The sequence below is a fragment of the Equus quagga genome, chromosome 20 (genome assembly GCF_021613505.1).
Source record: "Equus quagga isolate Etosha38 chromosome 20, UCLA_HA_Equagga_1.0, whole genome shotgun sequence".
NCBI lineage: Eukaryota > Metazoa > Chordata > Mammalia > Perissodactyla > Equidae > Equus > Equus quagga.
Genome location: NC_060286.1, coordinates 43,428,152 through 43,445,027, shown reverse-complemented (window position 1 = coordinate 43,445,027; position 16,876 = coordinate 43,428,152). Strand labels below are relative to the sequence as shown.

The 16,876-nt window shown below is 38.5% G+C and overlaps 1 protein-coding gene across 6 annotated transcripts in view; it reads right to left on the bottom strand.

Annotated features, from left to right (window-relative positions):
* MARK3 (microtubule affinity regulating kinase 3) overlaps nt 1-16,876 on the bottom strand; it is a 103,219-nt gene that overhangs the window by 64,331 nt on the left and 22,012 nt on the right. For all 6 annotated transcript variants that reach the window (XM_046647344.1, XM_046647346.1, XM_046647345.1 and 3 more), the window contains exon 3: nt 71-124. In XM_046647344.1, coding sequence (XP_046503300.1) covers nt 71-124 — 54 coding nt within the window. The remainder of the gene's footprint in view (nt 1-70; nt 125-16,876) is intronic.

Here is a 16,876-nt window from a genome sequence, read left to right as displayed (position 1 = left end):
AAGGGAAAAATTAGATGGCAATCAGCACTGAAAATAATTTAAAAAATACTGGATACTGGACCAATCTTACCTTTTGTAGACTTGTTGGATTCAACTGAGTTTTGTCAATTATTTTTATGGCAACCTAGAAAAAAAAATTAACAAATATTCATGGATTTTAAGAATTTGGTAATTACAGACTAACTGGTAATAGTTTTATAAATGCCCAGACAGTGGCATTGTTAAAAAGCAAGTAAACAAATCTCAAAACCTAAAACTCAACTAGCTACAATAATATTTTATATTTTATAAATATTTTATAATTGAAAAGAGGGGCTTCAAGCAAATAAGGGTATTATTATAACATTTTATATTTAAGTTACCTATAGATATGGGGGAAAAAATCCCCCACAAACCTCTCCCTCACCAAAAAATAAGGGAGAGAGAGGGGCTGGCCCCGTGGCCGAGTGGTTAAGTTTGCGCGCTCTGCTGCAGGTGGCCCAGTGTTTCATTGGTTCGAACCCTGGGTGTGGACATGGCACTGCTCATCAAACCACGCTGAGGCAGCATCCCACATGCCACAACTAGAAGGACTCACAATGAAGAATATACAACTATGCACCGGGGGGCTTTGGGGAGAAAAAGGAAAAAAATAAAATCTTTAAAAAAAAAAGAGAGAGAGAGAGAGAGACTATACAAAACACTTTTAAAAACATATGGCAATGTAGCAAATCCATTCACTATTTACTGACACTTTAATTTTATCTTACTCTGGGATTGAAGGGCAGAAACTGCAGCTTTTATAGGTTTATATAGCCCAGAATGGCTCCCAGAGTGTCTTGCACACAGTGGGAGCTTGATAATTGAGTAAATACGTAAACAAATAGGTTGTTGTTAAATCTGAAAACTTTAAAAACATTTTATTAAAAAGATAAATAGACTTTTAGGTGGTTAAAGAAGGAAAAGGGATGAGTTCCAGACCAATTTGTAGGTTAACACAATGAATGTACAGAGGCAACAAACTGGTCACCTGATAGCCTTCTCTTAAAAAGGGGTGAGGATACCCCAGGAAGTCTAAAACAATCCACTAAGACATAGAAAGAAAACTAAAGCTTCTAGTTATACGTACTTCTTATCTTAAAAAAAGTAGAAAAATCAGTCTTACTAATATTTTCTAAGTGGAACTGCACAGGCATCCTCACCTGGTCTGTTCATCATTTCTTGCAGAAAGTGATTTCTAGGAACTATGGATATCCAGAATGAGGGGACGGGAGTGACAACGGGATGGAAGAGAACATAACTGAAGAGAGCAGCTTTGCCATGAACTGAGCAACATAATTAACTCAGCTTTGCAGCTGAGGTCCAGAACATATCGATGAGGCTGTGTTTCCTCCTGTGCATCCTTCAGAGGACAGATCCAATGAGAAGCAACACTGAAGAAAGGGACTATAGTCAAAGTCTGGGGAAAGCAGCTCAGAGATTCTCTACATCAATGATTCTCAAGCTTTTTGGTCTCCTTTACACTCCTGAAGATTACTGATGACCCCAAGTGTAGGTTATATCTATCAATATTTACCATATTACAGATGAAAACTGAAAAAGTGTAAAAATAAGTGAACAACTCATTTCAACATCGTAATATTCAACAAATGGTGCTGGGGAAACCTGGATATCCATATGCAAAAGAACGAAGTTGGCCTCCTAGCTAACATATACAAAAATTAGCTCAAAGTGGATCAAAGATCCAAATCTAAGACCTAAAACTATCAAACTCTTTGAAGAAAATAAAAGGCAAAAACTTCATGACCCTGGATCTGGCAATGATTGCTTAAATATGACACTAAAGGCATAGGGAAAAAAGGAAAAAAATAAACAAATCGGATTTCATGAAAATTTTAAAATTTTGTGCATTGAAAGACAGTGTCAAGAGTAAAAAGGGAAGCCATCAAATAGAAAATATTTGCAAATCATAAATCTGACAAGAGATTAATAGCCAGAATAAATGGAGAACACCTAAAACTCAACAACAAAAAAACAACCGAATTCAAAACTGGCCAAAGGACTTGAAGAGACATTTCTCCAAAGAAGATATACAAATGGTCAATAAGCACATGAAAAAGATGCTCAATGTCACTTATCTTTAGGGAAATGCAAATCAAAACTACGAGATACCACTTCATACCCACCAGGACAGCTACTATTTAAAAAAATAAAACAAAAAACCCCCCAAAATTACAAGCCTTAGTGAGGATGTGGAGAAACTGGAACCCTTGTGCACTGCTGGTAGGAAGGTAAAACGGTACAGCTCCTGTGGAAAACAGTATAGAGTTCCTCAAAAAATTAAAAAAATAAAATTACCATATGATTTTAGCAATTCCACTTCTGGGTATGTACCCAGAAGAATAGAAAGCAGGGACTTAAATAGATATTTGTACACTCATGTTCACAGCAGCATTATTCATAATAACTAACACATGGGAGCAGCCCAAGTGTCCACTGAGGGGATGCACGGATAAGCCTAATGTGGTATATCCATGTAATGGAATGCTAGCCGTACAAAGGAAATTCAGGTGCACACTACAACATAGGTGAATCTTGAGGACACGATGCTATGTGAAATAAGCCAGTCACAAAAAGACAAATATTGTATGATTCCACTCATACGACATACCTGGAGTTTTCAAAATCATAGAGACAAAGTTGAATGGTGGTTGCCAGGGGCTGGGGAAAGGGGGGAATGGGGAGTTAGTGTTTAATGGGTATAGAGTCTCAGTTTTACAAGATGAAAAAAGTTCTGGAGATAGACGGTGGTGACGGTTGCACAACATTATGAATGTATTTAATACCACTGAAATACACACTTAAAAATGGTTAAGATGATACATTTTATGTTACTGTTATTTTTAAAGATTTTATTTTTTTCCTTTTTCTCCCCAAAGCCCCCCAGTACATAGCTGTATATTCTTCATTGTGGGTCCTTCTAGTTGTGGCATGTGGGATGCTGCCTCAGCGTGGTTTGATGAGCAGTGCCATGTCCACACCCAGGATTTGAACCAACGAAACACTGGGCCACCTGCAGCAGAGCGCGAAATTAACCACTCGGCCACAGGGCCAGCCCCTATGTTATATTTTATTACAATAAAAAATTGGGGGGAAAAAGCCCATTACATGTTAATATAAATAACATTTTTATGGACTTCTCATGTGTTTCTGTGTTCAATCTGTTGTGTTATCACATGTCACATAGCCTCCTGAAATTGTACGTTAGACTGGAAAAAGCAAATAATGTCTTAATAGTATTACAAACATAGTTTTGACTTTGCACACCCCCTAAAATGGTCTCAGAAAAACCTTGAGGGGTCCCCATGCCTATTTCAAGAACTGGTGCATTATTCATATTAACACTTTTTAAAAACAAAAATCTGCTTAACTTGGTCTAAAGCCTCCATCTGCCCAAGTTATTTGATTACTTCCTATGAACCTATTAACCTCCAGAGGAGCTACAGAAAGAGAAATGCTGCAGCGAGGACTCCAGTGAGTCTCTCTGGAGTGGAAGGAGCCCACCACTTCTTGCTCCCATCTGGGAGAGGAACAAAATCAGAATTGAAGGAGGAGCGGAAAGTTAATGAGTATGTATCCTTGAAAAAAGTAAAGTTAGTATTGTAATTTTGTATTTGGAAAATATAAGTCTTGATAGAAATTATAGTAAATTAAGCAAAAGAACATACTGGCTACTGGAATACCCAAACAATGACCACCTTGTGTATATCTCAACTGGAAAGAAGATGTCTTATTCATTGTTACAGCCCTAGCACATTACCAGGTACATAAGAAGCATTCAATAAATGCTTGCTGAGTTGCTCTGAGGCCTTGAACACTCACATCAGTAACCACACACACACATTAGAGATGGAGCCAGAATAGTATCTTTTCTCATGACTGGACTCTTGATCACTAGTTTTTTCTGGTTCTGCTCAATATCTGCCTTCTATTCTAAAGATTCTATTCTGATTATGTTTCTTATTCATTTTCAAGTACTGCTATTCAAACAGTGTCTAAAGCAAAAACAGGAGCTCAAAATATGCTGCATTCAGCTAAATCGACCAGTAGGAAAGAGTCATTTTATCAAAAGCAAGTGTCCTCAGAGTAAAACATCATTTAACATGATGTGCGTATGTGTCACTGAAGCCTGAGGGGGGAAGCTCTTAATCCCCTCTTCCTTCGAGCTCCCTTCTGGGATGACTCAACTACCAAAAATAACCTTGACCCAGAGCTGGAGCCTGGAGGAGAGCTCAGACCTTGAGGTCACCAAAAGAGGCAACTGTGAGGCATCCCTAGGTGCCTCAGGAAGATGGAGATTGGAGAGAAGACCACCCACTCACTCTCAAGGTTGTAGAGTTTTGTTTTGTTTTGTCTGGGGTGGGGAGGGGTGGTGCACACAGCAAAAGTCAAGGGAGCACACTAGGCAAGGAAAGATGAGTGTCCCAGCCACGTGTGTAAAGTTCTGGGAAATTCCATTTACTCGTCCTGATGCCAGAAGCAAAGTAGAAAATTATGAAGTAGGAATAAAGAGAGCTCATACATGAGAAGGGCTTCTCCCAGCATTCCTCAACTGAAAGGGCCCAACAAACCTGTAGCAAACACCTACTGGAGAAAAATCCTATCTTCTACTTCCTGTCAACTCACTACTAGTCAAATGATCCTAATATTCTGCTCCTGGCAGGTGTTAAAACACCCACAACCAATAAAGAGAAGGCAAAAAAAGATCCCAAATCCTTTAGGAGGACACAGTAGCTGGAAGAATGGTATACTAGTCAACTCAGGCTGCCATAACAAAAAATACCATAGACTGGGGGGCTTAAAAAGCAGAAATTTATTTTCTTTAATTTGGGAGTCTGGAAGTTCGAGATCAGGGTACCAGCACAATCAGTTCCTGGTGAGGACTCTCCTCTTGGCCTGCAGATGGCCATGTTCTGTGTCTTTGCGTGGCAGAGAGAGGAAAAAAACCTCTCTGGTGTCTCTTCTTATAGGGACACTAATTCTACTGCATCAGGGTCCTACCCTTATGACCTAATTTAACCTAACAACTTCCACAAAGGGCCTATCTCCAAGTACAGTCACACTGGGGGTTAGGGTTTTAATACATGAATTCTGAGGAACACAATTCAGTCCACAGCAATGGAGACCAAGCCAAACAACAACAGTGGGCTATAAAATAAAAGTTCAAATTAAAACCTAATGATACATAACGACATGGAAGAATATCACAAACATAGAGTGGAGTAGAAGAAGCGGGCATAAAATAATACATACTGTATGATTCCATTAATATGATATTAAAGAAAAAACAGAAGAAATTATCTACTGTGTTAGACGTCAGGAGAGTGGATACCTTGGGGAGGAAGGATGGTGAAATGATTAGAAGGAGGTAGAAGAGAGGCTTCTGGGGTTCAAGTCATAGTATATTTTTGCCCTGAGTTATGGTTATGCAAATGTGTTTATTTGTGATAATTCATCAAGTCGTACACTTATGAGAGGACTTTTTCTGGATGTGTGTTGTATTTCACTAAAGAGTTTTTAAAACTACTGATGACTTTAAAAATTGATAATGAAAAGTCAATAGACAATGCCTAAAATTGACGGAATAATTAAGAATAGAAGCATGTTATTACAGATATAAAAGTAAAACCTAAAGAATCAGTTTGAAAGACTGAAAGTGGCCATCCTGGGAAATTAGGAAATTGGGAGCAGGGGAGAGGAGGTCAGAGGACACTATTTTTTTTTTTTTTTAACAAGCTTTGACTCTTAAACTGTATAATATATAACTAGAATAAAAATAAAAAGGTTTTTTGTAACCATAATGAAGACATTTGGATAAGATGGCATACTCATCACATGTCTTTCTCTCTTCTCCCACCTGATAGCTCAATTAAAGAATAAAGACACAGGGCCGGCCCTGTGGCCGAGTGGTTAAGTTCCCATGTTCTGCTGTGGTGGCCTAGGGTTTAGTCGGTTCGGTTCCTGGGTGTGGACATGGCACTGCTCATCAAGTCATGCTGAGGTGGCATCCCACATGCCACAACTAGAAGGACACACAACTAAGAACATACAACTATGTACCAGGGGGCTTTGGGGAGAAAAAGGAAAAAAATAAAATCTTTAAAAAAAAAAAAAAAGAAGGAAGAATAACAAAGAATGGCAAAGAGAATGGGAGAGATGCCATCAGTAGACAAGTGACTTTAAACAATTTCTGGGAGATAAAAATCTGAGGCACCTGTAGCAGGGCACATACAAGCCTAGAATGTGCTCAAAGAGTACAATACAGGAAAAACTTAAGTGACCAGAGAAAATAACTGTGCTGTGCACGTGGAAGGTCCCAGTGTAGGGGCCAACTTAACTCCTAGCCACCATGAAGCTAAGTCAGGTACCTGACCAGCACCTCCACACACCCCACACCATGGAGAGAGCTCTCAATTTGCTTCTTTTTTTTTTTTTTTTTTTTTTTAAAGATTTTATTTTTTCCTTTTTCTCCCCAAAGCCCCCCGGTACATAGTTGTGTATTCTTCGTTGTGGGTTCTTCTAGTTGTGGCATGTGGGACGCCGCCTCAGCGTGGTTTGACGAGCAGTGCCATGTCCGCGCCCAGGACTCGAACCAACGAAACACTGGGCCGCCTGCAGCGGAGCGCACGAACTTAACCACTCGGCCACGGGGCCAGCCCCTCAATTTGCTTCTTAATGCTCCCCTCTTGACAACATTGAGAATCAAAAATCATTAGACATATGAGGAAAGCCTATGATTTTTTCTAATAGCCCTTTCCAGATATCTGTTGTTAGGCAAAACTATCAGCAATAATTAAGCCTCCTTTTTCAAAAAAAAAAAAAAGAGAGAGAGAGAGACAGTTGATCCTCATCATTCACAGTGATTATGTTCTATAAAGTCGCTGTGAATACTGAACCACTGCTCCTAGGGAAATACAAGGTTAGGTTCCTGCGAGCCCTAGTCATAATATTTTCATCAACTGATCAATGCATAACCTTGTTTTATGTGTGTTTCTGTTTATTAAGGAAATTTTATTTCCTATATATTATCGATTTATTAACAATGAACTCTCAGTCAACAGCACGATATAACTCATGCCTGAATGAAGCTTATCTAACAAATGTATTTTCTCTGTAAAGCACGTCACAGCCTTGCAATCAGAACACTGGCTAGTACTTCAGCTTTACATTTGGGGGCCATTTAAAACAGTGAAATTGCCAACAAAAAGCATAAAAATGCGGAAAATGTGGACTAAACAGACCACAAAAAGGGCATTTGTCTACAGTACGAAAGCTGAAACATGACAAGAGTGTCACCTTGTTGAACCTCAGCTGGGGAAATGCACATCAAGCAATTCAAACTTTTTGCTGCTCTCTGTGTGTCCACAAATGACTGCAAAAGCACTGAGAGTACTGATTTGGGGATTACAAATAAATTTTAGGGAGTAAGTGAATTTGCAAATATGGAATTTTCAAATAATGAGATTGACTATATCTGTCCTGGAGATGGAGAGTGGTGATGGCTGCACAACAACGCAAATATACTTAATGCCACAGAACTGTACACTTAAAAATGGTTGAAATGGTAAATTTTATTTTATGTATCTTTTATCACAATAAAAAAAGGTATCAGGGCCAGCCCAGTGGTGCAGCAGTTAAGTGTGCACATTCCACTTCAGTGGCCCAGGATTTGCCAGTTCGGATCCTGAGTGCGGACATGGCACCGCTTGGCAAAGCCGTGCTGTGGTAGGCGTCACCACATATAAAGTAGAGGAAGATGGGCACAGATGTTAGCTCAGGAAAAAGAAGGGGATTGCCAGCAGTTAGCTCAGGGCTAATCTTCCTCAAAAAAAAAAAAAAACCAAACAAACAAACAAACAAAAGTATCAAAATTGTGTAATTAGGGGCCAGCCCAGTGGCCTAGTGCTTAAGTTTGCACACTCCACTTCAGTGGCCCAGAGTTTGCAAGTTTGCATCCCAGGCGAGGACCCAGCACTGCTAGTCAAGCCATGCTGTGGCAGCACCCCACATAAATAGAGGAAGATTGACCCAGATGTTAGTTCAGGGCCAATCTTCCTCAAGAAAAAAAAAGCATAATAAAGTGATTCATAATTTAAAAGAACTGAGTTTATATGGGTTTTCCTTCTGCTTCTACAGATCAACTGTGAATACTCCACTTCCAGATTGTCTTAAAAGCATGATGATCATCTTTATGCTTTTCAGTTACATCTGTTACCAAAGTACTAAGGTTCTTTCATTTTTCTGCTTGCTTGCTTCCAAATCTGCTGCCATTAATTTCCAATTGAAGCAAACTGTTCTGAGTATTAATTCTTTTCTGTCTGTTACTACAGTTGTTTTGAATAAACATTCTACTAATCATTGCTCCTCACCAAGAAATTACTACTTGCTGAGTTTTAGTATAGCATCAAAGAACAGTACCTGAAGGGGTATTAAGATATTCCTCTCATTTCTAGCTAAATATTTGGGTGAGGCCAGATTTTATTCATCTACTTCAACCAAAACAATATGCCAAAAGAGTCTGAATGCAGAAGCAGACAGGAAAATCCAGCTAACTTCTATTAAGTTAGACATTAAAGAGACTTGCAAAAAATTAAAACACTGTCACTCTTCTTGATAATTTGTTTTGGAAAATAGCTATTTTTCATAAAAACACATTATTTATATTAACATGTAATAGGTTTGTGATTATTTTAAATGAATTAATATATATATTTTAAGTTTCTTACTGTTAACTTCTAATACAGTAAATATCAGTAGATATAACCTGATAAACAAAAGGTTTTTGAGAGTCCTCAATCTAAAAAGTTAAAAGGAGTTTTAAGGCAAAAAAACTTTAGATTGCACATAACCATTGAATCTATGATTATGATGATCATGCAGCATCAATGGAAAACTGCTTAGGATAAAATTCTGAGGGAAAAAATCAGGATACAAAATTATGACCAAAAGTATGTTGAAATAATATACACATAAATATGGAGAATATACAAAAATAAAAATGGTATTCATAATATTATGATCATGGGATTTTTCTCCTGTCTCCAAACTTTCTGTAAAGCTATTAACGCAGTCCTCACACGCACACAAAATTGTGACAAAAATAAATAACCACTTATCTAAATCTCAAGAAGTTTAGCACACATCCCAGGATGAAGAACTTTGGTTTTATCATTCTTACAATCAACAACAAATACTTATTGAGTACTTAGAGGCTGAGGGTAAAGAAGGCTCAAGATCTAATCCTCCCCACTAACCCCTCTTTGTTGTCTCCTCTATCATAGAAGACAGGACACACACATGAGAAGGTAACAGTACACTTCCAGTTAAATGTGGAGGACTGACAGTAAAGGCATAGAGGCATAAAAACACAATAAGACATTGAGAAGACAAGAGCGGGGAAGGTATTTCAATAATTTTCTGAAAGAGAGCAGACAGAGAGCAGAGGAGAGGAAGGTATAACCAGACACGTGATTCACCCAGCACAACTTGGAAAGGGGGAGCTGCTGAGCTATTCTAAGGGCAAAACTCTACAGAGAATGTCTGCAGTTCCTCAACCCAACCAATAACCACTGGTTCTTAAGAGGCTGGAAATTAATTCTGTATAGAAGATGACAAGGCTCTGGATTCAAGGTAAATGAGTCCAGGAGAAGACAGGAGTGAGGCAGGGGGTATTAAGGGTCAGACTGCCTCTGAAGGGTGGGACCACCAGCTCTTCCCACACAGAACAGAGGATTCTTATCTAAAGAAATAGGCCCAGAAAAGAGATCTAAAGATAAACAAATCTGGGGTCCTTCAGTAAAAGCACTGAACAACTCCCAACAGGAAAGCTCTGTGGTCAGATATGCAAACCCAGCTTCTGATCAGCTTCTTAGGGTTCCACCTTAATACAAATAGGCAACTAGAGATGATCAGATTCCAAAGAAAGTATCTGTATGAAAGAGATACATCAAGAAAGAAGCCCAGAGAAAAGAGATACAATGCAGGGAACAAAAATCTACCTAAAAAAAAAAGAATTAAGGCTTTACTATCCTCAGGGACTTAACAGAAGAAAAAGCATTCATGACACCTGAACTGGATACAAATAATCAGAGAATAAAGAAAGAGCTAGGAGGAGAGGAGAGGACACAGACACACACACACACACACAAATATTTAACAGAAAGACTGAAGATAAAATTAAAGATGTCCCAAAAAGTAAAATAGAAAACCAGAGCTGAGCTGGAAAACAGATTTTTTAAAAGATCAAGGCTCTTTTCAAGAGTCAGGTCTCTGATTAATGAGTACCAGGAACAATGAATGAAGATGAACAACTCCTTGGCACCTGTGAAATTTCTGAACAGTATAAATGAGAAGCTTCTAGAAAGGAAAAAAAAAAGTCACATACTTAAGCCACTTGCACTGTTATACTCTAGTATTTGGAACTATGAATATGTGAAAACGGTGTATGATCCTAATTTTGAATTTCCCACTCTCTAACCACCTCCTCCAACCTTTCCACTCACTTGCTCTACAACTCCAACAACTGTCGGAACTCACCAGGATCTAAAATCCATTGATCCCACCACCTTTGCACGGTCTGCCTTTCCCTCAAGTTCTTACTTCCTACTTAAATCTGTAGTTCTTCACTGTAATGACTCCCTTGGGTACTCCAAATCAATGCCTTCACTCCATTCCCATTTCACTACACTTAGTGTGACAAAATCCCAACCATCCACAAATGCCATGCTGCACCGGGGTAGTGAATGTTGTTGAAGAGTAATTTACTACCTTGCTTTCTATTCCCACTTTAAATCCATGATCACTAACCTCAGGGAAGCCTTAAGGTTGCCTGAGAATTCTACTACATTTCTCTAGTCCATTCACTCTCGAGCTTGCCCGGTAATTACTGTAACCTTCTCAGGTCTCTGTCTCCTATCGATAATCACACTCTTAGCCGATGATCTTGCTTTCCATTTCACTGAAAAAAAAATAGCTGCCATGAGAAGAAAACGTCTACAAGCTCCCATCACCATACAGAGCCGCACACCTGTGCCTATGCCAGTACCCTCTACCTTCTTCCTGTTTCCATGTAAGAACTGTTCGCATTATCCAAGGCCAAAGCCTCCATCATCATCTCTCAACTCACTCCAGTATCTCTCCCACGCCACCACTTTCTCTCTTTCTGTTAAATTATTCCCATTAGCAGACAAACATGGTATTTTGCCCAACTTTTAAAAAATATCTTGGTCTGACATCTCCCTGTAGCTACCATCCCATTTCTCTGTGCCTTGAAAGAACTATCTTGCTGTCTCTAAAGTCCACCCACCCATTCTCTCTTGAACTAACATATTACACGATATGCATGGGTACTCTAAGATGTTTGAGATATGCTAGAACACCTGGGACAATTAGCAGTAAATACATAGAATCATAAAGGTGTTAAAAAAATTGAAGCAACTCTTAATTCTAGACAAAATAAAAAATTATATAAAAAAATAAATGATCACAGTTCAACAGTGAACAATATTTACAGAGCTTAGTTAAGTAATAAATCTAAGTTTACCCAAAGCTATCATTGCAATAGAAATATTGAGGAAAAGAAAGGAGATGTGGAAGTGAGTTATGTAAGAAAGCTATATCCTCATCTTCCATAAAGAGGAAGTCAGTGGTATCTAAAATTACAAATTTGGAGATGGCCAAGAGAGTATCAGAAGAAAGAGCTAAAGAATTGAAAGTGAGAGCCTTTGAGTAATGGTACTGAGAGACAAGGAGTGATGGGAAAAGAAAGTTCTGATTTTAGTTAGAAGTTTTTTAGTACTATTTGACTTTGTAAGCTATATGCATATATTACTATGGAAAAAATTTTTTAAGATAATTAAAAATAGCCTCAATTAAGTACCAAATGACAGATACAAGTGAGTTCTCCTGTAGTTCATGTGAGGGGAGAGATCCCTGGGAGGCTATGAAAATAAGTTGAGAAAAAAAAATGAGCTTGAAAGAAAACGTTAGGCTCAAAGGAAACTGTAGTATAGAAACAGACAATATTTCAGAAGAGAAAATAACCTTCAGCTGTGAAAAGCTGGCCAAAAACAAGACAGTAAATGCACCAAACATCCCCAAATCCATAGTAAATATGGGATAGTGCTTCCATGACACTAAGAAGAATGGATAGCATTTTCATTAAAGAATTAAATCAGACAAACTTTATGACCGGTATTTGTGTTCTTAAATATATATAAAATAAGGATTTTGGTGTCTATTTCTGATTAGTTCATGGTCTAAAAATTAAGAATCATCCTAGAGAGAAGGGTCTCATTTAAACTGGGCTTATACCACAATCATTCTGTTTAAAGACTTTATCAGAAACTGTTATCTAGCTGTACATAGTATACACCTTGGTTATAAGTCATTAATCTAATTTGTCTGTTCAGTAAAAATGCCATTCTTCCAATGAATGCATAAATTTTCTCATGTATCTTTTATGTTCCCAACATCCTTGTGATCTAAGTGCATGATACAGATTATACCCACTCCCTTCTTCTTTTAGGAAATTCTTTCCACTATATAATTCTACCTCATCTCTATTCTTACCCCAAGGATAGCAGTTAAAACTGTCTCTTAGGGGCTGGCCCCACGGCCAAGTGGTTAAGTTCACGCGCTCTGCTGCAGGTGGCCCAGTGTTTCGTTGGTTCGAATCCTGAGCGCGGACATGGCACTGCTCATCAAGCCATGCTGAGGCAGCGTCCCACATGCCACAACTAGAAGGACCCACAACGAAGAATATACAGCTATGTACCGGGGGGCTTTGGTGAGAAAAAGGAAAAAAAAATTTTTTAAATCTTCAAGAAAAAAAACACAAAACTGTCTCTTAACATAATATATAATAATTCTTTTATCTTATACTGACTCAGACTGAGTTAAGTCTCCCAATCAGTAATACCACTTCCTACAACACTCTGGGTTTTCTTTAGTGGTCTTAGTTACCTCAATAGGCAAGACACATCAAAGGGCAAGAAAATGCTAACAGAAATAAAGATTTTAGCTTTGAGAGGGCTGAGAACAGCATCAAGTGATAAAAATACAATAATAAATAGAAAAGAGGTTTTAAGTTTCCTTCTATCTATTAGAAATATTATACTGCAATAAACCTATAATAAAACCAACTTTCTATAATATAAATTCACTTAGTTCCCGGTTAATTATCCTAGCGAAATTAAAATTTATGTTTACATAAAAACCTGAATGGTGGGGCCGGCCTGGTGATGCAGTAGTTAAGTTTGCAAGTCCCGCTTTGGCGGCCTAAGGCTCCCCGGTTCGGATCCTGGATGTAGACCTACATAACACTTGGCAGCCATGCTGTGGCAGGCATCCCACATATAAAGTAGAGGAAGATGGACATGGATGTTAGCTCAGGGCCAGTCTTCCTCAGCAAAGAGAGGGGGACTGGCGGCAGATGTTAGCTCAGGGCTAATCTTCCCCCCTCAAGAAAGAAAAAAAAAAAACCTGAATGGTTATGCAGTTCTATTCATAACTGCCAAACAATGGAAACAACTCAAATGTCCTTCAGTGGGGGAATGAACAAAACTGCAGTCCAGGCATATAATGGTATAGTCTTGCATTACTCAACGACATGGACACATTTTGAGCAATGCGTTGTTAGGAGATTTCATCATTGTGCAAACACCATAGCGTGTACCTACACAAACCCAAGCGGTATAGCCTACTATATACTGAGGCTATATGGTACTAATCTTATGGGAGCCCCATGGTATATGTGGTCCACTGTTGACTGAGAAAACTATCCTATATACAACTTGGATGAACTTCAAAGGCATTATGCTGAGTGAGAAGAAGCCAATTTCAAAAGGGATCATGTTATATGATCCTACTTACCTGACATCAAAACAAACAAAACTGCGGGGATGAAGAACAAACAAATGGTTGCAGGAGGTTATGTTGGGGGAGGGGGTAACCATCAAGGGATCACAAAGGAGTTTTTTGAAATAATGGGACTGTTCTGTATCTCGATTATGATGGTGGTAACATGAATCTATAAATGTGTTAAAATTGAGAGTTGCACGCCAAAAGAAAAAAATAACGCATAATTTAAAAATGAACTTGCTTAATTTTGATACACAAAATGAGAGTGAGTTCAAAAGGTGCTCAGATACAAGATGTTATACAAATGTTATAGCTTTCCCATATATTCACAACAGCTAGGGAAAAAAATCCCACTCACACTAGCGACAAAAATTATAAAATGTTTTGCAATGAACAAGAATTACACAAAACCCAGATGAAAAAAATCACAAATCTTAAAAAAAAATTGAGATGCATTTCATATTTCTGCATAGAAAAATGTGGCATCATTAAAATAGCAAATTTCCCCAAAATCAGTTTATAAATTCAATTAATTCCAAACAAAATTAATCTAATCAAAATTCCAGTAAGGTTATTTTTAGAACATAGTAACTTGATTCTAAAATTCATCTAAGTGAATGGCAAGAAGAGCTATGAAATTTTTTGAAAAATAACAATAATCAGTACAGACTTTACCTACTCCCAAAAGATCAAAAAGTACAGCCAAAAGCTGCAGTAATAAAAACATCACAGTTTGGTACAAGACTAAATAAATAAATCAGACAAACAAAAGGACATATATGGGGATTTAGTATGTGATAAAGCAGGTATCTTTAATCAGAGGGAAAGAGCAGATGATCCTGGGACAAGTGGTAATCCAGATGAAACAATAAAAGTTCCCATACCTCATACTAATCCCCCCAAATATATACCAAATGAATTAAGTATTCAAATGTGAGCCATAGGAGTATTACAGGAAAATACAAAATCATTATTAAAATTTTGGGACAAACTAAATCTTTCTCACTAAGACATGAAACCCCAATCAGAATTGAAACCAGACAAATCAGACTGATGTCTGAAACACATAAAGGGTTTAAATCACTAAGATTTAAAAGAGAAAAGAAAAGACAAATGGATAACAGATATAACCAGGAAATGTTTCAAAAAGAAAATATGACTAAACTATATGAAAATACCATTAATCTAAGCAGTTATCAAGAAAAAGCAAGTTTTTGATACCATTTTTTTGTCCATCAGACAAAAATTATCTACACAGTCTTAGCAAGGGTGTAGAAAAATGGACACTCATTAATTTTGGAAGGATAATAAAGCAGTATGACGTTTTCTCAAAACCAATTTAGCAGTATCTATTACAATGTCAAATATTCATCCCCTTTGACCCAGGACTTCCACTTCTAGGAATTTATCCTACAGAAACACTCTCAACAAGAGCACAGAGAGTGATGTTAAAGAACGTTCACTGAGGGGCCAGCCCCGTGGCTGAGTGGCTAAGTTTGTGCACGCTGCTTCGGCGGCCCAGGGTTTTGCCAGTTCAGATCCTGGGTGCAGACATGGCACTGCTCATCAAGCCACGCTGAGGCGGCATCCCACACACCACAACTAGAAGGACCCACAGCTAAAAACATAGGTACCAGGGAGCTTTGGGGAGAAAAAGGAAAAATAAAATCTTAAAAAAAAAAAAAAGAAAAAAAATGAATACCCACTGCAAATGTTTCTAACAGCAAAGAAATTAGAAACCACCCAATGCCCACTGACAGGGGATAGGCTAGGACACCAGCACACAGTGGAAGATGACGTCCCATTAAACAGAACGTGTCAGACCTATGAGCACTAACATCCAGACCAGGTCAAGCATGTTGCTAAAAAAAATTACCCTTACGTCCAACGAGTCCTTTTTTGTTAAAATAATCAAAAAGTTAATGTCTACATAAAAAACTGTGGGACTCTACACCAAACTGCTGAAAATAATCCTCTTGGAGGAGAGAAATTTCAAGGAACTTTTACATTCTACATAATGAATTCCTATGTTTATATTTTATATGATTCTGGGTAATACAACAGAAAAAAAGAAAAAATGGTTTTGTTCAGTTTAAAAAAAACAAACAATTTAAATTTAGCCACTATCTAGTGAGATTCAAGCATTTCCGGAGAGAGAACCACTAGATATAAACACCATAGGCTAGATTTCAGCCATGTATGTTAAGTAAAATGGGAGGGGCTCTGTCTGTCCCACTCCTCTTCTAACCCACCATTCTCTGCCCATGTAAGGAAACTGGCTGAGTAACCACCTGAGCCTGGTGGGAACTAACTCAGAGGTTTTATTCCTTATTTCAACAAGCTGTGATCAAGGACATTGAGGAAAGCTCCACCTACTTGTGCTCTTTACTGATTCCAAAAGCAGTCCAGGCAAGTCAACAACTGAGTCTTAACCAGAGATTTGTCGCTAAAATTGAGATGGTATGTGAAGAAACAAAGCTTTACTTAGAGTCTTTACTTAAGACTCCAGTTAGCAGAGAATAAGTCAGCATCATGGTGGAGTGAGTTGTTCACTTTGTCTCTCCCCTCTAAGCTACAATTGAATGGACATTCAGTAACCAGCAGAACAGCACAACATTCCCTATGCAGCATTCCCCACACAGCACAAAAGGATGTCTGAGAGATCCACACAACTGTGCATCTGAAGGTGAGTGGATTGGATCCCCAGGAGGCAGCGGAACTAGGTGAGTGGACCCCTTCCCCTCTCTGGCAGCAGCAATACAGGTTGCAGATGTTCACACAGTGTTGGCAGCCAGGCCCCCCATGCATGTTTTCAGAGTTGTAGCCTGTGGGAGTGCCCACCATGTTACAGCTCAGCCCCTGCGAAGGAGCTCCCACCAAAAGCAGCAGCTCAGACGAGCCAACCATGAGCAAAAGAAAGCTCCCAACCCCTCCTACCTAGCACACCAGCTTGACCAATCCCCTGTGAAGTGCAACG